At 32.9% G+C, this 21712-nt stretch overlaps 1 protein-coding gene across 1 annotated transcript; it reads left to right on the top strand.

Annotated features, from left to right (window-relative positions):
• Window positions 1-18265: 18265 nt before the first annotated feature.
• Window positions 18266-19015, top strand: LOC123722418 (ATP-dependent DNA helicase pfh1-like). Its single transcript, XM_045684130.1, has one exon. The coding sequence runs from the start codon at window positions 18266-18268 to the stop codon at window positions 19013-19015; it is 750 nt and encodes a 249-aa protein (XP_045540086.1).
• Window positions 19016-21712: the final 2697 nt, after the last annotated feature.

The raw sequence follows: 21712 nt of genomic DNA, 5'->3' as shown, positions 1-21712 counted from the left end.
TTTCTTCTCTTTTATGATATTGTGAAATGAAAAAGAGAATAGAATTTCCTTGAATGGTTTAAAATTTAAACACTAGTTGTAATACTCTAAAAATAATGTTTGACATTGTTTAGTTAAACACGTGTTTTAACGTCATATTATTGACGTCAACGTGGTTATATGTTTCACCATAAACTTTTGGTATAAGTACTTTATTACTTATTGGTAAAGATCGCATTTAGTAAGACTACGCATAATAATGTTTCAATTACCATGATTTGTCAAAAATCAATGTAATTTGGTAACCAAGAAAACCATTTCAGTCAACTCTTGTCAGTCGAATAAACCATAGCTAAATAAAATTGTATTAACGTAATGTCGTACAGATAATTTCAAGAAACCTTGTCTTATAAACTAACATAATATCTTTAGTTATCTGGTATTAAACGAATATCGTACAATTGAGTGTGAATGTAATACATTTTGACGATAGTACCATTTAATAAGAAAAAAAAAGTAGCGACCTACATTGTCCGACTCCCTGTCCATTGGCACAATGGATGAGATCCCCATTAAAGCGGTAAACTGAGGGAGCCTTAATGCACAATCCTAGCTATTTAGGTCATGTTTTCGTGTTAAGAAGTCTACCAATAAATATAATGATTGCAGCTTCATATTGCTTCAAATATTGCAATATAAAAAAGTTCATAACCAGTTTTTTTTTTTTTTTTTTATAGGAGTAAGGGCAAACGAGCAACGGACCGCCTAAAGTGATTTGATCCGACGTCCATGGATATCAAACGCTAGAGTAACGCCAGTTTTTTAAAGGTAAACATTTTCATTTATTTTATTAATTTAATCATTTAATTTCAAAAAATTGTTATACTGTTGCAAGAACGTTTGTGAGTTTAGATTACGGCGTACTGTTTTAACGTATTTGTACAGAGTTTTGTTTGTAATATTAACAATACAAAATACCCACCATGTTTTGTATTGTTGATCGACCTACTAATTGATCAGTAGGTCGATAATTAAGATTTTTTATCGAAAAATAATAATTTTATCCAACCATATCCTGGCAGAAAAGCAGTTTTAGAAAATTAATAAAACGTTAACGGAATCTAAATAAAATGTTTTTTCAATTGTTTACAATAGTTTTATTATTAACAAAGCCCTCAATGTCCATATTGAAAAAAATCTTATTGCTCTTTGCCTATAGCGTATTCAATTTCGGACAAAAAAAAATTAACAAGGTCGTCATAATTTTATCATTATTAAAAATATTGTTAAACAAGATATAACTTAAATTATGTTATAATTAAATGAAATAAAGTAAATCTACATCTAAATTATTGTAAAGTGGAAAGATTTGTATTTTTGTACGTGTATATTACGAAGTAATAAATTCTTATAACTACTACTACTACTACTACTACTACTACTACTACTACTACTACTACTAACTACTATACCTATATATAAAATTCTTTGAACACTTAAATTCTATCTATATTAACCCTAAGTAACAAATGCTGATTTTTATAAAAGTGTGAAAAAAATCTCCACACTTGCAAAGCCGGCCTCTGGAGGGACGGTATATAATTTTAAAAAGTGTAAATTACCAAACCTCAGAGAAGATTTTTATCAACCATCAAGCTCATATTTACATAGATAACATAGCAGTTTTTTATTCAGTAATCGTATCAAAAAAACCAATGGGCTGTAAAATAAACTTGCAAAACTTTATAAATCTTTTAGAAAGTGTTAATTTTTTGCGAGGGTTGATAAGTTTGCACTTTATTCAAGTAAAATATTCAATGCATTAAAGTCTGCATTGTACATTGTCATACAAAGTGGTTCGTTAAAGTTGAACGCTCTGACAAAGCTTCTTGAATCTCTGACCTCGATGTATAAGGCTTGTGTCATATGAAATTAACTTAGTGTTTAGTAGACATATTTCAGACTTTCAAAGTCTATTAAAGGCTAACTTTATCTAGTCACCTCACCAGCTCTTACACGTCTCCACGAGGGACTCAATCCTATCTGAGTGACTAGGCCTTAGTCAACCACGCCGACCCAGTGCAGTTTTTTTATAGTTTAAGGTGTCAAACGAGTAAGCAACCGAAGCAACACAATTTAGCGAAGTAACTGCTGCCCATAGATATCTGCATTTGCAGATGCGAATCATTGGTTTATACACAAATATTATGTATTAAATTCTAAGATATATGCGGTTTAAAAAATAAACTCGTTAATACTAAACTCAGGCATATATTAGGTCCTTACATATGAAATTGGCGTTTTTCGTACTGGCCACTTTAATCACGAATATCTCCTCTTTGGTAAGGAATTCCAAATTCAAATTTGTACAGCTATAGACTCATGTATTTGTGGTTCGATGACCGTCATTCATTTGTTTTTTTTCTTCTGTTTTTTTCTGTTTGCGTCACTCATTTTACAAAATGGAAAACTTAAAATATCGCATTATTTACGAGTACGAGTTCCGCCGTGGCACTAGTGCTGCGGAAACGACTCGAAGGGTGAATGATGTGTATGGCGGTCGTGTTGCAAAAGAAAACACAGTTCGTTTTTGGTTCCAACGTTTTCGTTCTGGAAATTTCGATCTGCAGAACAAGCCCCGTGGACGGCCTGAGACTCAAGTTGATAATGAAGAGTTGAAGGCTATTGTGGAAGCGGATCCATCGCAAACCACGTCCGAGTTAGCTGCAGGCTGCGATGTTAGTGATAAAACTGTTTTAATTCACTTGAAGCAAATTGGGAAGATTAAAAAGCTTGAAAGGTGGGTACCTCACGAATTGACTGAATCAAACCGGCAAACGCGCGTCGACTGTTGCGTTACATTACTAAACCGGCACAATAATGAAGGTATTTTAAACCGAATCATTACCTGTGATGAAAAATGGGTTCTTTACGATAATCGGAAGCGCTCAGCGCAATGGTTGGATCCTGGCCAGCCAGCCAAATCCTGCCCCAAGCGAAAATTAACCCCAAAAAAGTTACTTGTAAGCGTTTGGTGGACTAGTGCCGGTATTGTTCATTACAGTTTTCTCAAATCTGGCCAGACTATTACGGCTGATGTCTATTGTCAGCAATTGCAAACCATGATGGAAAAGCTAGCGGCTAAACAACCTAGGCTGGTCAATCGCTCCACGCCACTGCTGCTTCACTACAACTCTAGACCACACACTGCGCAACAGACGGCTACTAAATTAGAAGAGCTTCAATTGTAAAGTCTAAGACATCCTCCGTACTCCCCGGACCTTGCTCCAACAGATTACCATTTTTTTCGAAATTTGGATAACTTCTTGCAAGGGAAAAAATTCAACTCCGATGGGGCAGTCCAAATCGCCTTCAAAGATTTTATTGATTCCCGTCCGACTGTTTTTTTTAGTAAAGGGATCAATGAACTACCTATGAGATGGCAAAAGTGCATAGAAAATAATGGTTCATACTTTGATTAATTAAATATATTATATTAAAAAATATTCGACTTTTTGTTCCTCCCATACAAAACGCCAATTTCATATGTAAGGACCTAATATTTATAAGTTTTGGTTTTCTTTTCATTTAATATTTACTACTTTATATTAATCTGTTTACGTACAAAGTGTACACCAAAGATGGTTCTGTTAATCGCCTTTACTTACTGAATCACGACTTTTCGTTACCCCGGCTTAAAAACTTACCATTTCAAATAATCCGATCAAAACTATTTAGTCGGACTAGAAATGCTTATTTTTTAATCCCTCAAGCTCAAGTGGTTTTGATGTGTATAGTAAAGTAAACTGTATTAAAAACTAGCTTTTACCCGCGAGTCCGTCCGCGCGGAATAAAAAAATAGAAAACGGGGTAAAAATGTCCGTTTCCTGGTTCTAAGCTACCTACCCACCAATTTTCAGTCAAATCGATTCAGCCGTTCTTGAGTTATAAATAGTGTAACTAACACGACTTTCTTTTCTTCGACATTCATTTGTTTTCTTTGTCTTTATTTTTACTATTTTAAATTTAGGCATCTAAAATTAATAACAAAATTGTGAACTACATTTAAACCAGTAAAAACTTTTATTATTTTAGCTATCGGTCGTACGATGGCAACTATAACTCATTTTAAATAAGTTTGTGCTTATAAGGAACGACGTAAGAACTTGTGAGCTTTTGATAACATCAAAAGAATATGCAAAATGAAAACGGTTAGCCTACATTATTGCCCAGTGACGTAGATCACGAAATTTCCATTGAAGCGCTGTACTTGCCCCAGTTAGACCGGGTCGTGTCTTCTTGTGCATTATAACGCTAATAATAATAGCTTTTGTTGTATTCTTTTTGTCATAGTTCGTTCATAGTGCATATAAACTAAACGAAAAAGAGTATCAAAAGCAGTGGTTGAAATTGATGTGTACTAGGAATTGAAGGATAAAAACAATTAGAGATAAAAGTTAAATTTCTAGTGCTTTTCTTTTGACTTTTTGTTTGTATCTAATATATAAAATTCTCGTGTCACAGTTTTCGTTGCCATACTCCTCCGAAACGGCTTGACCGATTTTGATGAATTTTTGTGAGCATATTGAGTAGGTCTGAGAATCGGCCAACATCTATTTTTCATACCCCCCCCCCATTTTTTAACTGCGCGCGGACGGAGTCGCGGGCGACAGCTAGTTTATTTATATTTTTGTACGCGCAAAGTATTTGTGTAAATTGCTTCTATTTGTGAGGACCTATTATTGGCTAAGTTTGTATTAATTACTGTCTCACCTACTTTGTAAAAATGGCTGTTGGTCTTCCTAGAAATAAATAAATATTTACAGTTTTTTATACGTAAAGACATGTTTCCTTTTATTTTGGTTACATTGAATCTTAATTTAAATAAATAATATTTTTAATTTCGAATTCATTTTGAATGGACATTGTGACCTTTTCTTCGAATCACACCCGGGAAAGTCATAAAACGCTACGCGGACTTTATTTTATAGCGAATCCTTTACGATATTAATTTTGTTAAATTTTAATACAAAGCGAACATTGTTATTGCTCGTTAAAATACAAATGTAATAACTTAAGTTATCTAACAGTAACAATGTTATTTCTTATTTTATCTTCTAACAAATTTTCCCACCGCTGGTTTCTGAGATCAAAAACCCTGTATAAAACATAATATTGTTATCTCTGTTTTGTCAAACATAATGAGAGGGATGGCGATATATCTTAAAAGGGGATTTTGTCTTAGAAATCAACGAATAGTTTTTCAGTCCATGTTGGTATTAAGTTAATTTTAAGTTCTAATCGCGGATTTTCTGCCAAAATACTCGTATAAAAATTGTACTTCTATCTTCGGTACTGTATTGTTATACGGAAGTATGAGAGAGAAGTGAGGAAGTTCCACTGGTCAGATATACCAGGCAATTTTGTGTCGCTATGACCCAAGATGTTCAATTACAGGCGATCCATCTTACTAATAATTTTAGGATATATAAAGGGTCGTCAATTAGACACGAGATGTTTTTAGGAATCTTGACGTCCCTTGGGTGATATTTGTAAGGTTGGTAAGGTTATAAAACTAACTTTTCCCCCTATACCTAAAATCACATGTATATTTTGTAAAGAATTAATAACGTATTCATTAAATTGACGTCATCAGTTAGAAAATAATATATCTATACGTGATTTTAGTCCCCTCACTTTTCGTGTTGCTTTGTGACTTTTTCAGAATCCTTCTCCCCTTTTTTTCAGTCTTACTTACTCGTTACTCTTGTTCGTGGAAACACTATAACATTGTAGAGACAAATACATATGTTACATTATTCACAGCTCCAGAAATTTGTATACGCCTTCAGATTCAAAAGTAACTGACTAACTGTGTGATGACTATAATGTCCCTGGCAGGTATGGAAATCGAATGACACCTCTTTCTTCGAAATTAATCGAGCTGCTACCGAAGGTAATAATATAAAAAGTATATATAAATAAAAACATACTAGGGCTAGAATACTACTTTTTTAAAATAATATAATTTCTAAGATCAAAAGAGTTCTATTTTATCTTCACATTTTCCGCTTCTTTATAAATAACATTTGAGTAAAATGATTGATATAATCCAGATTGACTTTTCTTTCACAATTTCTGTGCTCTTTTTGTCGGATGTAGTTTTTTTATGTTAATCTTATGAAAGGTAAAGTAATTACTTTACGGAGCAACAAAAATAAATATTTGGTTTATTTTTTTTAGACAAACATGTAATATGTAACTTTTGATTACACAAACAGATATGAAAATTAATATATTATAAAGAGGGAAGAATTTATTCTTTGTTTGCAGTGACAAGTATCCAAAACAACGAACCGATTTGAAAAATTCTTTCACTGTAAATTAGCTACACTATCCCCGATCGATATTGGCTATTTATAACTAGATTTTTTCTTAATTCTACGAGGACAAAGTCGCGGGCAACTATTAGTCAAAATTATTTAGTATTTTGTAATTATATAGTTTTAATAAGAGAAGGGCAGCCTTTTTCTTTCTTTTCTTTTCTTTACATAGGTACATAGGTATTTTGCTAACATAGTTCGAACCACTTTTCGTAAAAATACAACCTTAACACGAACTATCTCACTCTTTTTCCTTACATAGTCTTGCGTGTAAGAGAGATGAACATACAATAAGGAACATTTTAACCCAATCTTACTAATATTATAAATGCGAACGTTTAGATGGAAGGATGGATGGATGTTTGTTTGAAGGTATCTCCGTAACGGCTTAACGGATTTTGATGAAATTCGGCAAAAATGTAGAACATTGTTTGGAAGAACACATAGGCTACTTATAATTTTTTTTTAACTACGCACGGACGGAGTCGCGAGCGAAAGCTAGTTATAATGTAAGTATATTATTTTGTATTTTTAAGTGTATCAGAAAATGATTTTGCTTCAAAAAAAAAAAGTTTTTGGGACGGCGTATACATAATCGTGGTAACTTGGCATATATGTATGTGTGAAGTGATTAATCTGATAGTTGTCAGAGATTGTGATTCGGGGCACTCAGTGCAGTGTTGCAAATGTCCGCTGTGAGATAAAAGCAATCACTCATTCGCTGTACCCCTTCCATTGCCGCGTATGATTGATATAATTGCTTTAATGTAACTTTACGATATACAAAAACAGCAATGTAAAGTAATTTTAAAAAATTAAATAATACCATCGTATGGAGCACAAGAATGCTTCATAGGGTTCATAGAAAAAGTAATCAACATCAACTCACTATACATCCCCACCGAGGGGCTCAGAGCCTTCCCTAACTTAGGGTGACTAGGCCATAGTCAACCACGCTGGCCAAGTGCGGGTTGGTTGACTTCACATATATCTTTGTTGTTCATCACGATGTTTTCCTTCACCGCAAGAAAGAATTAATGATATGATATAAATATTTAATTTTTTACGTTTGTTAGTTTATTGTTGTAATGTATTACATATTGTGATAATGATTTGGTAGGGTCTGTTTAGTACGCCCCTGAATGTTAAAGGTACAGACAACAAATAAAATTAAGCCATTTATGTTATAAAAAATAAACTGTAGATATTTTTATATAATACCCATGTTTAAAAAATACACTTCTCTAAATGTAACAAAGTTAAAACCATTTCAATGCTAAAAATATTATAGCAAAGAATCAAAATTTTAAAATAAAACTAAAGTTTGGCATAATTCCAAAATGTTGGAAAGATGTTTGAAAAGCGACAAATGTGGAAATTCTATAAATATTCAATGCGTTTGTAACACTGATCTATAAATATATACCGTTGGATAAGTCGCTGCTTGAATATTACAGCTTTTACTTTATCCCGACTTAAAAGCGCCAGTTGAGGTGTTTCTCGGTTAATTTCATCTCTATAATTATTACAAGTTTCCAAGACCACTACCAACCGCGTCAGCAAAATGGAGAAAATCTTAAAGGAAAAAAAAACACTAATTGTAAACTATCCAGTGCAGAATATAGAGGTTGAGGTATCATCATCATCAGCTCACTATACGTCCCCACCGAGGGGCTCGGAGCCTACCCCAAGTTAGGGGTGACTAGGCCATAGTCAACCACGTGCGGGTTGGTTGACTTCACACATATCATTGAATTTCTTCTCAGATATGTGCAGGTTGCATCACGATGTTTTCCTTCACCGTAAGAACGTCGGATAAATGTACATATGTAAATCGAAAATCGAAAAACACATTGGTACATGGCGGGATTCGAACCCTGGACCTGCAGATTGCAAGTCAAGTGCTTAACCTCTGAGCCACCGACGCTCAGAGTTGAGGTATGGTTTGAATTAATTTTGTGTTTTTCAAATTGCTAATATTCCACGCGGAAAAAGTCTCGGCCATCTAGTGGTTACACTAAACAATATTTTTAAACACTTTTGCTTGCGACTGTACAATTAATGTGAGGTTAAGCCTCTGTAAATAAAGTAGAGAATCAATCGTCGAAACCTTTTGTATAAATCGTTGGATTGCGGTTGAGAATTCGTCTATCAAGAGTAATGTATGCGGGTATCCTATTCCAAAACTAGTCTTAATTTATTACTAGAGATATTTCAGGATAAAGAATATAATAAATAAGTTCAAAGATATTTTAACTTAAATAACAAATAAATCGTCACCAAACTGAACTGCTACTTAGTTTCGGAAACTAAAAAATCCGTGCGTCCGAGAACCTTTGTTTAATTAGTATTAGTAATTTTTATTACATAAAACATAGTACATTATTTTTGTTTTCTATGTATATAAATAACTAAAACAAATATAATACATTGACACCATGAAATATAAAAAGCAGATCAAAAAATAAAATAAAAAATTGATTTATCATTTAATGAAAAACAATTTGTTACAAATTATAAAGTAATAAACAGCGGCTAACACTCACAGAATTATACGTAATTAATCCGGTGAGTACATTACAAATTATTTATTATAAAGATTTAAGTAAAATTAATATTTGAAAGAATTTCTTTCTTTCTTTCTTAATAGTTGATTATTATTATCAATTTAATTTTCAATTTAACTTGTTCGTTACCAAATTACCATTAAAAGGCGTAGTGTAAATAATATACTAATTAATAAACCAGTCGTTTTAACATATATTTCATATTTAAGAAAATTTAAATTAACTTATTATTATTCAAGAAATTATAAATAATACTTACTTATTATTCAACGTTCGAAACTTAACACAATCAATCCACAAAAACACTTATTCATTTAAATTGAAAATATCCATAAATCACAAAACCACTAGTCACAAGTTTTGAATTTATATTATTGCCCGTTAGCTACGAAAGTTCCTGCGCGAGCTCGTAGATGCGCTACGTCAGTGTTCCACCACAAATGTGCTACGACTGTGCGTAGAGGGTGCTACGGCGCCCTCTAACAGGCTTCTCGAACTTCACTATAATTGCACTCAAAGCTTTAATTCGAATAAATAATAGGTTTTTTGCTCGATTAACTTAATTATGACATGATAAAGAAAGAACGGATGACTATAATATATACAAAAGTACATTTATAGAATGGCATAAGGACATAGAGAAAGTCAAATTTTTTTTTTAAGATGTTTCACATAAATCTTTTTATAAGAAGACTACTTATAACGTTACGATGTAAAAATAATGTTACGATCTCAACCTTAATGAAAAGTAATGAGATATAATACAAAGAATACACACTAAGAGGATCCATTTCAAAGCGAAGGTCGCTGAGATATTACTATCTTATATTTATTAAACGTATTTTTCTAGCGAAATATTTTATCCAAAATTATATTTCTTTGAAATCATATTCGATATTAACGAAATTAATTAAGACACACTAAAGTAGTCATATTTTTTTGGAAATTGGCCTATACATAAATCAGGCTAATAAAGATTTTTTTTTTTTCATTTTTGGATAGCCAGAAATGAAATATAACATGACGTATATACTGTAAAAGTATACTTTAAGGTTCAATTATATTTCAATTGAAATATAAAAAAAATTACATTTATCAAATTTAATAAAAATTACACAAAATGACAGCACTGTGTGTGTTAACAGCGAAAATATATTGCAATTCCAAGAACTTTCAGATTTATGTTAAATTTAAATAGTTATACAATTTACTCTCTGAATTCATCCTTTACTTCCAAGAATTAAATTTAAAATTATGCTATGATTATTTAATGTAAGGAAAAATTAAAAACCCCTTTTAACATTATCACGTTCAGTGTCACCGACATGCCTGGCGAGTTCATTTTCATAGAAAAAATCTTATTATCTTTGAATGTGTTAAAATTCATTTCATATACAGCAGATCTGAGAATCGGCTATCTATTTTACATACCCTTATTAAGTTTTTTTTAACTGAACGCGAACGGAATCGCGGACGACAGCTAGTATTAATGTAAAATATCAATGCAAGTCATGGATAGACGCAAGTGTGGCGAAGAATATTATTCTGATACGTGACGGAATTGTCTGAAGAATGCATTCTGGTCGGAGCTTTCTTTCGAACAAAATAAACAAAATTCATTTATGGTACCGACACATTGTAAGTTTAAAATCAACATATTTTCTAAATCAAGTAAATTTTGTTTACAAAGTTATAATATTCATTTGGAATTGTGTACATAGAATATTATATAGCTGTGTTGTATATTGTGTCCTCAACCAATGTTCTTCCGGCTGCGAAACTCTGAAACTCTTGTTACTGCTAATGTTTTAGAACTTTAGGTCGGTTGAAGTTGTACGGAAACGGAATACACGACTATATTATACAAATTTAATTTACTTATATTCAATATGTAAAAACTAGCTTTTGACCGCGACTTTGTCCACGTGGCATAAAAAAACTTAATAAGTAGTCTACGTGTCAAGATCCGTTGAGCTGTTCTGAAGCTTCATACAATCCATCCATCCATCTAAACGTTCGCATTTATATTATTAGTAAGATAGATATAAATATTCAATTTAACCATTGTACAAGTAAAATTACAGAAAATAAACAGTGCAGTAGTTTTTGATTTTACCTGGAACAAACTTTCATTTAAACTTTTAAATTTCAGAACTGATTTCAAAAGTTTTTTTTTTTTTTCATTGATGAAAACCTCGCTTAATATGGATAGGTAGGGGTAGGAGGTAGGATTGTGTGGATTAAAAAAGAAATGACGACTGAAATTATGGAAGGAAGATAGACATAAATCATGAAAACCTGATACAGGGAATCTATTTGAATGGAGTCAGGGAGTTGATGATAAAAAATTGATCCTATATGGGTAACCGTTTTTCCGTTTTTTACCTTTCGAGGTACGGAACCTTAAAAAGATCCTTTCATCTTTTAATCAATATATTAAACTATAATAAGCTATATTATTATCTACTGTTACATTATTTCAAATACTGTTATAAGAGTTCATTAAAACTGCTGCCGTTGTAAGTGCTTTATTATTTGTTAAGATCGCATTTCAGAAGCCGCAGTATTATCACATTTCAATAATCATCATTTTTGATTTTGTCTAATATCAGTGTGCGATTGAAACACTGTCTAAGGTTTTTATGGTTTTTTTCCGTTATCCCCTGACATATGTGGGTCAGAGACTTTGTTACTAGTTTTATTATGGTTAGGTCGCTAATCTTTTATATTTCTTTGTCTTTTAATATTGTTATAGTCTTATTGTCAATTAACGTGGATTTATTTTGACTTCGGCATAACTACATTGTCACAACTCATAATGTATAAATAAAACTAAAGTCCGCGCGGGATTAAAAAAAACGTTATAAGTAGCCCATGTGTTCTTCCAAATAATGTTCTATATCTGTGCCAAATTTCTTCAAGATCCGTTGAGCTGTTCTGGAGATACCTTCAAACAAACATCCATCCATCCATCTTAACATTCGCATTTATAATATTAGTAAGATATACTGATTAATTATTTCATTGAACTTTATACAAACAAATGATTAGATTCATTATGAAAGCAGATGTTATATTTAGTTAACAGGAGTATTAACAACAAGTTGATATAACATTAATTTTGCCCGACCTTGATGGATGGACTGATTACGTTAGCCGAGCCGTTACGAGATAATTGGCACTTATGTGTAAAAGGATTACTTTCTTGTTTACCCGACTGACAAGAGGGTAATATTTTTAGCGTATTTACAATGTATGTACAAGTAATGTAATGTAATTGTAGTAATGTATGTACAAGTTCGATTGTGACCTCGTCTTGCCTAAACAACTGATTTTGTTCAATAAGTTTTTATACAAATCGTATTCTTCTCCTTTGCATCATAAAGGTAGTCTGATTTTGTGATTTTATAGTTAATAATTAAATTAAAAATAAAAAATGTCTCAACGTATTCTTATAGCATTCCGAGGAAAATTACAAGTTTAATAACAACTCGATATTTGTACAGACGGTCACAATAGCGCGGTATACACAAGCAAACAATCCCAAGAAAATAATTAACCATATGCCTTAATGAAAAAACAATTTTGACCCACATAACCTATAAAACTGAGAACCTTAATAATTAATTGTTACCTCATATTTCAATATTATCTTATACTAAGTCACAATCAAGCTGAAAGAAACGAACGTTCACATTTTCCTGTCAGGTTTAAAAAAAGATATGATCGAAGATCTTTTTAGTATGGAAGCATTACCTTTTATGTCATGATATTTTTTTTTCTTTCGGCACTAAATGTAAAATCGGATAAATGATAAGGGAAAAGGATTGGGTCCTGAAACACAGGGCTCTGTCCTATTTCAGTAGCCAAGGTCCCCATATAATAAGCATTTATTTATTTCAATTATCTCCCATTTCACTTGAACTTGTGACATATTTGTGAAGAAATTGAATTAATAACATTGAACGAGCCATTAGAAGGAAGTAAATGTGCTGCGAGGGGCTTTATTACTCTATTCGTAGCCTCCCTGTTCACTTAATATCCATAAACTTTACGCAAATGTAAGTAATCAAGTTGAAAACTACTCGTTTCATTATTGTAGTTACGTATACTTACGTTTAGTGCAGCATTGACCTTCGCTATTTATTCTTTTCACAACATATCCTTGATTGTAATTTACTTGATTAAATTCTTACAACCAAACTAATGGCTCATAAACTCGTTAGCGCATCGTATTATTTTTAAAACAAGATATAATAAAACTACTGGGAAAAGAGTCGAAGGTTTTTGAATTTAATAAATAAAATCTTTCGTTTTATTATATTTAAATATGAGATTATTAAATAAACACGCAAAGATTCTATAAGCTCACGAATACCACAGTTTTTATATGCTACGCTGTCAAGTATAGATATTTTTAAAACTTTCACTAGTACATTATCAATCTAGTCAGTTTAAGATCTATTTCCACTAAACTCTTAGCTTCTCAATTTTGACGGCGGCGCCGCCCTGTTTTCATTTCTATGACAGTAGCGGTCGCACCAGTGAAATTCTGTCACCAGTTGATCTAGTGGAAAATGTCAACTTATAGTTCAACTATTAGCTTTAAAAACAACATTATAGAATAGCAATGTTTTTCTTGTTTGTTTTTGTAATTTACTTTTTCCATTTAGAAACAAATGGTTTTAATTTATTTAATTACAAATGCAAAGGAACTTTAATTATTATTCTTCCTTAACCCAATGCTAACAGGAACAAGATTTATAGACCGAATTAAAATTTTAATTGAAGTACATGGCTTTGTGCTTTCGATTGTATTTCAGACTAAATGTACCTATTTTACTAATGGATTTTCAAAACATATTTCTATTTTAGGTTATCATTGTATTGTAAATAAATAAATAAATAAAATAATTTGTAATATAATATTATATATTAATTTATCTTAATATATATATTTCTTGTGTGCGTGTGTATGTGACTGAACTCCTCCTAAACGACTGGACCAATTTTGATGAAATTTTTTGTGTGTGTTCGTGGAGATTCGAGAATGGTTTAGATTTACAGTTTGGTCTACTGGAAAATGTTTTTTCAATTAATTTCTTATTTATAAGGAGTTGTTGATTTTGGAATGTTTTACATTAGATCCGGCGGACGGCGCTATCGTCGCATTCAATATTATTCTATTTCAATTTTAGTTTGTCCCGACAGATGGTGCTACGATTAATTTGAAAAAAATTTTGTTATTCAATTCATGTGCTGATTAAAATATTAAATGTAATTATTTTTTAAAGAGTTTTGAAGTGTGTATAAATAATTTTGTGAATTCAGATGTTTTTTTAATTAATTTTTATTTGTAAGGAGTTTTTGATTTTGGAATGTTTTACATCAGATTCGACGGATGGCGCTATCATCGCATTCAATATTATTCTATTTTAATTTTAGTTTGTCCCGACAGATAGTGCTACGATCAATTTGAAAAAGTATTTCGTTATTTTGTGTTATAATTGTGTTATTCAAGTGAAGTTGCTAATTAAAATATTTAATGTAATTAGTTTTCGAAGAGTTCTGAAGTGTATATAAATAACTTATACATTTTGTAAATTTTGTGCGGAATCGAAGTGAGGACATTTATTTGTGTAGTTAGAGGATTGAATTTTTTTAATTATTTTTATTGACAATTAATTCATTTTTGGAGATATTAAATAAAAAAACTCACAAAATGCGATTACATGTTCTTTATCTAAAATTTGTCATAATAAATAATAAAAAAAAAATAATTTAAAAATAAAATCTGTCATAAAAAATTCATTATCAATAATTAACTCATATTCATTGTATATTATTTTGCAATATTTTATTTTTGTAGAAAAATGCCACGTCTTCGTGGAAGAGCAAGAAATATTGGTCGACGTACTCAGCACGCGCAATTAGTTCATGATCATCGATTGAATAGAACAGTAGAAGAACATTCTATGGATAATGTAAATTTAAGAGATCGAGCTGTATGTACACGTGCAAATGAAAATTTAGAGCAACGTGCTCAACGTCTTCGTGCTAATACATTAAGACAACGAGAGGCACGTCAACGAGCGACCAACGCACATAGAGAACGTAACCAACAGCGAGTACAAGATAATCGAGCATTGGCACGAGCATCACTTAATCGTCTCGCGTTTGAATATGATCCTGAAATAGATTATTCATCACATGCATTGATCACGATTGGTAGTATGGACAAAGAGTGTCAACATTGTCATGCTTTCAAGTACAAAGGTGAATCAGCTGGTTTATGTTGCGCATCTGGAAAAATATCACTGCCACCGCTAAAACCACCACCAGCACCTTTAAAAACGCTTTTAGCTGGAATCACATCTCAATCGAAATTATTTTTACGGAAAATTCGTAAATTAAATTCATGCTTCCAAATGACATCATTTGCAGCAACAAAAATTATTCATAATGAAGATGGCCGTAATTTTGAATCCACATTCAAAATTCAAGGCCAAGTATATCACCAAATTGGTTCGTTACTTCCAATGCCTGATGCCGATCCAAAATTTTTACAAATTTATTTTATGGGGAATGAAGAGCAACAATCACATACACGCTGCGTTTACAACCATATAGAACAGATGGAGGAACGAGAAATTGTGGACATTTTGGAAAGGTTTTTGCAAAACCATAACCAATTAGTACAATTGTTCAAGACTCTTTCTAACAGACTGCAAAACGATAACTATGTCATTGTTATTAAAGCAGACAAAGTACCCTATGGAGAGCACGCAGGCACATATAATGTTCCAACCATTAATGAAGTGGCAGTTGTTATGGCTGGTGACCCATGTGAACGTAGAGACATTCGCATACAACGCAGAGATAATACGATGCAAATAATTCAAGACAATCATCGTTCTTACGATGCTTTGCAGTATCCATTAATATTTTGGGAAGGAGAAGACGGATATCATTTAAATATTAAACAACGGAATCCAACTACAGGTACAACTTATAGATTATCTTACAATTTTTTTTTTGAATAAATAATTTTTGTTTATCTCATAATTATAATTTATTTACAGGTGAAGAACTGACCAAGAAAGTTAGTGCCATGAATTTCTACGCATATCGGTTAATGATTCGTGCTAATGAAGATAATAATATTCTCCGCTGTAGACAGCTATTTCATCAGTACATCGTCGATATGTATGTAAAAATTGAAAGTGTAAGATTAAGGTATATAAAATTCAATCAAGCAAAACTTCGAGCTGAAGAGTATATTCATTTGCGTGATGCAGTAATCGGTAATGTAGATGCAACAAACGTCATTAACAACATCGGTACCACATATATTCTCCCATCATCATATATTGGTAGTCCGCGTCATATGCAAGAATATATTCAAGACGCTATGACATACGTACGTGCATACGGTCGACCAGATCTTTTTATCACATTTACATGTAATCCAAATTGGGATGAAATCAAAAACTTGCTGTTGTCAGGTCAAACATCGATGCATCGCCACGATATCACTGCGCGTGTCTTTAAACAAAAATTAAAATCTTTGATGAATTTGATCACACATTACTCGGTTTTTGGTGAAACACGTTGTTGGCTTTACTCTGTTGAGTGGCAAAAACGAGGTTTACCTCATGCGCATATTTTGATTTGGTTGGTGGATAAAGTACGCCCAGAAGAAATTGACAAAATTATTTCAGCGGAAATTCCAGATCCGAATGTTGATCAAGAACTGTTTAACATTGTTACTACTAATATGATTCATGGTCCATGCGGTACTCTAAACATGATGTCACCATGCATGAATGATGGAAAATGTACGAAACGTTTTCCAAAACCATGTCAAACTGATACTATCACCAATATTGACGGTTATCCATCTTACCGGCGCAGAGACGTAGATAATGGCGGTCAATCGTATGAATTGCGACTGTCAAACGGTGTAAGAGTAGATATTGATAATCGGTGGGTGGTTCCATATTCGCCATTACTATGCAAAACCTATAAAGCGCACATAAACGTTGAACTGTGCAGTTCGGTGAAATCTATCAAATACATTTGTAAGTACGTTCACAAGGGCAGTGATAAATGTTATATTTGCTGTTCAAAATGTAAATGACAATGACGAAATAACACGTTATCAAATGGGTCGATACATAAGTAGCAATGAAGCTGTCTGGCGCATTTTTACGTTTCCTATACATGAAAGGGATCCTGCAGTTATACATTTGGCTGTGCATCTTGAAAACGGACAGCGTGTTTATTTTACAGAACAGACTGCACTACAACAAGCATTAACGGCTCCAAAAACAACTCTTACTGAATTTTTCAATCTTTGTAATCGACAAGATGTTGTTGGTCAATTCGCAAAAACATTAATGTATACTGATGTTCCTAAATTTTTTACATGGAATAAGCAATCGAAAAATTGGGAACCACGAAAACGAGGGATTCCAGTCACAGGATTCGCCGACATATTTATGACAAATACTTTAGGTCGACTATATACAGTTCATCCTAAGCAACGCGAATGTTTTTTTTTGCGTTTGTTATTGGTTAATGTTCTTGGACCGACATCCTTCCAATATTTACGAAAAGTCAATGGTATTTTATACGACACTTTCTTCGATGCGTGTCGTGAGTTACATTTATTGGAGGATGATAACCATTGGGATCTCACACTTGCAGATGCAGCACTGAGCTCATCTCCACAACAAATTCGTCAATTATTTTCAATAATATTAACAACGTGTTTTCCGTCTGAAGCATCTGCTCTCTGGAACAAATATAAAGACTCAATGAGTGAAGATATTTTGCATCGGATTAGAATTACTAATCAAAATCCTGATATTCAATTCTCCGCAGAAATATACAATGAGGCTTTAATTATGATTGAGGATATTTGTATTCTTATTTCAAACATGCCACTCATCCATTTTGGCATGCCGGCGTCGAACCGCCCAGCAGTAGATATCATCAACAGTGATGTTCAACGTGAACACCAGTTTGATAAGACTTCGTTGGCTACTTTTGTTGCTAATAATGAACAATTGCTTACAGCTGAACAACGAAATGTATATGATCAAATTAACGTATCAATTGCAGCACAACAAGGTGGATTCTTTTTTTTTGGATGCACCAGGTGGCACTGGTAAAACCTTTCTCATCTCACTGATACTTGCGCGCATTCGATCACAAAATCATATTGCATTGGCCATTGCTTCATCAGGCATTGCAGCGACGTTACTTGATGGTGGACGGACTGCGCATTCAGCACTTAAGTTACCTTTGAATGTTCATACAAATCCCGAAGCAATGTGTAACATAAAGAAGCATTCCGGCATGGCTGAAGTTTTGAGAAAATGCAAAATTATTATTTGGGATGAATGTACAATGGCCCACAAGCATTCGCTTGAAGCTCTCGACAGGTCCCTGAAGGATATCAAAGATAATACTAGGCTTTTCGGTGGTGCTCTACTGCTACTGTCTGGTGATTTCAGGCAAACATTGCCAGTAATTCCACGTGCGACATATGCAGACGAAGTAAACGCATGTTTGAAGGAATCTTATCTATGGCGGAGTGTCAGTAAATTGAGCCTTACTATCAATATGCGCGTTCAACTACAAAATGATCCATTAGCGTCAGGATTCTCTGAACAATTGTTAGACATTGGCAACGGTAAAATTCAACTGTATGAAGATACCCAATTTATTAAGTTTCCAGAGAACTTTTGCAACATGGTGGCTACCAAAGATGAATTAATAAATAGTATCTTTCCAGATTTAAGATATAACTATACTAATCATGAATGGCTACGAGAGCGAGCTATTTTAGCTGCAAAAAATTTAGATGTAGACGCCATCAATTTTAAAATACAACAGTCATTGCCTGGTAATGAAATTACATTTAAATCAATTGACACCGTTGTTGATCCTGACGAAGTGGTCTACTATCCAGTAGAATTTTTGAATTCTTTAGATTTACCTGGAATGCCACCACATAATTTGCGACTGAAGATTGGCTCACCTATAATTTTGCTTCGTAATTTAAATGCCCCGAGATAGTGTAATGGCACGCGATTAGTTATAAAAAAAATCATGGGCAACATTATTGAAGCGAATATTTTATCTGGAAAATTCCAAGGTGAAATTGTACTTTTACCGCGGATCCCAATGATTCCTTCAGATTCACCTATACCATTTAAACGCTTACAATTTCCGATCCGTTTGGCATATGCTATGACTATTAATAAGTCACAAGGTCAAACGATGACATTTTGTGGCTTAGATTTAGAAAATCCGTGTTTTTCTCACGGCCAATTGTACGTTGCGTGTTCCAGAGTTGGAAAACCATCGAGTTTGTTTGTTTATACTCCTCATGGACTAACTAAAAATATTGTACATCCAATGGCATTACGATAAATTAAGTTTTTGTAAATTAAAAATAAATAAATATATATGTTATAAAATGTTTTGAGTGCAAGCTTTTTCACCTTTCATTAAAATGAGTTAAAGTTTTCATTTACGATGCTGTTATTTATTTAACAAAGTAATAACTTTTCAATAATAATTTTCATCAAAGCGGTCCAAATTGTTTCAGCTCATTAAAAAAAGTATGAAATTAAAGACGTGTGTACAGGACAACGTCTGTCGGGTCCGCTAGTAATATTATAAATTCGAAAGTAACTGTCTGTGTGTTGGTCTGTCTGTCTATCTCGCCTATACGCAAAAATTCTTAACCGATTTAAATGCAATTTAGTACACAGATAGTCTAGAGCTTGAGGAAGGACATAGGCTACATTTTAACGCAAAAAAGGGGTTGTAAGGGGTTGAAAGTGGGGGTGAAAGTTTGTATGGAATTATCGTAATTTTTACAGTTAGAAGCTTGAAACTTATTTTTAAGGCTGCTAATGGAAAATAAATATGAAATTATTTTTTTGTAAAAATTTTACCCTTAAGGGTATTAATTAAGGGTTTAAATAACAATTGGGGATGAAATTTTGTTTGGGAATATTTGCTTTTGGTGAATGTTGACACTAAAAAAAAAATAATAATAATACAAACATTTTTTTTTAGAACTAGCGGTCCCCGTGACTTCACCGTAGAATTAAAAAAGCCTATAATATACCCACGTTCATCAGCTACCTTCCCATCAGTCTCGTCAAAATTGGTCCAACCTTTTCGGAGATTACCCAAAACATTATGCGGCCTTGCATACAGACAGACAAACATTTTAAAAATTATTTTTTCGTTATTAGAAACGCGAATAAATCGTATACAAAATTAATTTTTTTTTTCTTGATATTTCATACAGACTCCAATTTAATTAATATTTGTAGATTTCTTAGAACTTTCTCTTGAGTTTTTAGAACATCTTACCAAAGTTTCATATAATCTGTAGTTATATAACGTGTAGAGTATATAAACGTTAATTTATATACATTGAACGACTCTACATCAAAGGAAATAACGAACGATCTAGAATGAATTAAATGAACTTATGTGAATTGAACCGTATGAGTTCTAAAGTGCATAAAAGGACTCTTAGCCAAGCAATATTAATTCTAGTTGGGAAGGTTTGAAGCGATAATCAATCGAAGTAATATACTAGAACTTTTTAAATATTGTTTATTGTATAATGATGTTGTTTATAGTAATACTAGCTGTCGCCCGCGACTCCATCCGCGCTTTTAAAAAAAACTTAATAGTGGTATGAAAAATAGATAGTAGCCGATTCTCAGTTCTACTGAATACGTATATAACATTTTGGTAAAAATCGGTAAAGCCGTTTCGGAGGAGTACGGTAATTAACATTGTGACATGGAAATTTTATATATAAGGTTATGAAGTGTGAAAGTCATAAAAAGTTTTATCGATATTTTTTTTCGTCTTCTAGATATTTTATTATTCACCTGTCATACCCTTTATTGCATTTTGTATTGCTTCTAACGGTTGCCTTCGACGTCGTCAGCGCAGAATTAAAAAAAATGTAGCATAATAGACTCGGGTGCATTAGCTACGTTCCCCTTAAAGTTCCTTTAAAATCGATCAAACCTTTCCGTACATTACCTGGAATGAACGTGACTTTTGTAGACAAACAAACACAGAAAGATGAAAATAAAATCAAAAATGTTTTTGCACTATCAGCAACGAAAATATATTCAGAAATTCAAATTTTATTAATATGAGAGCATTTTCTTCATATTTCCTTTTTTCATTACTGTCAGATTACATTTTAAAATGCTAAAATTATAAAGTAAATAGGGGGGTAAGGGGAGCGGTATCAATATCTCATCCGACCCAATTGTCAACCTCACCTGCACGCGCCGGATGGCGACGGAGACCGAATGGTTTCCGTGGTGCCCCCTGCTAATCTACAAACGAGGCTCTGACGACCGATCAATGGCGGTATATCCATATCTCCTATCAGTTTAGTAGATAGAAGAGGCTATAGCAAGCCTTAGGACCTAAATAGTCTTTAAAAAGTCTAGAGCGAATGGAGGACAAAGACATGGAAGCAAGATTGAAAAATTATCTACCCCAGGAGGGTACCAGCGGTGCTGGAGAATCCCTCCCTGAGAAAATCTCAGGCAGCCCCATGTATTCTGGGGGGGGCACAGTTTTGCGGCCAAACACAAAACTCTCCGGAGTGGCTGACCAGGCTTCGGAGGCGGAGAATGCTACTGGATATAAGAAGCACATGGTTCAACAAACCCTACACAAAAGCTTTTTCAACACGCGCCCTAGGGCAAATTCATTAAA

Source organism: Papilio machaon, chromosome 25 (assembly GCF_912999745.1).
Source record: "Papilio machaon chromosome 25, ilPapMach1.1, whole genome shotgun sequence".
NCBI lineage: Eukaryota > Metazoa > Arthropoda > Insecta > Lepidoptera > Papilionidae > Papilio > Papilio machaon.
Note: the sequence above shows the minus strand (reverse complement) of the source record. Positions and strands in the feature narration are given on the sequence as shown.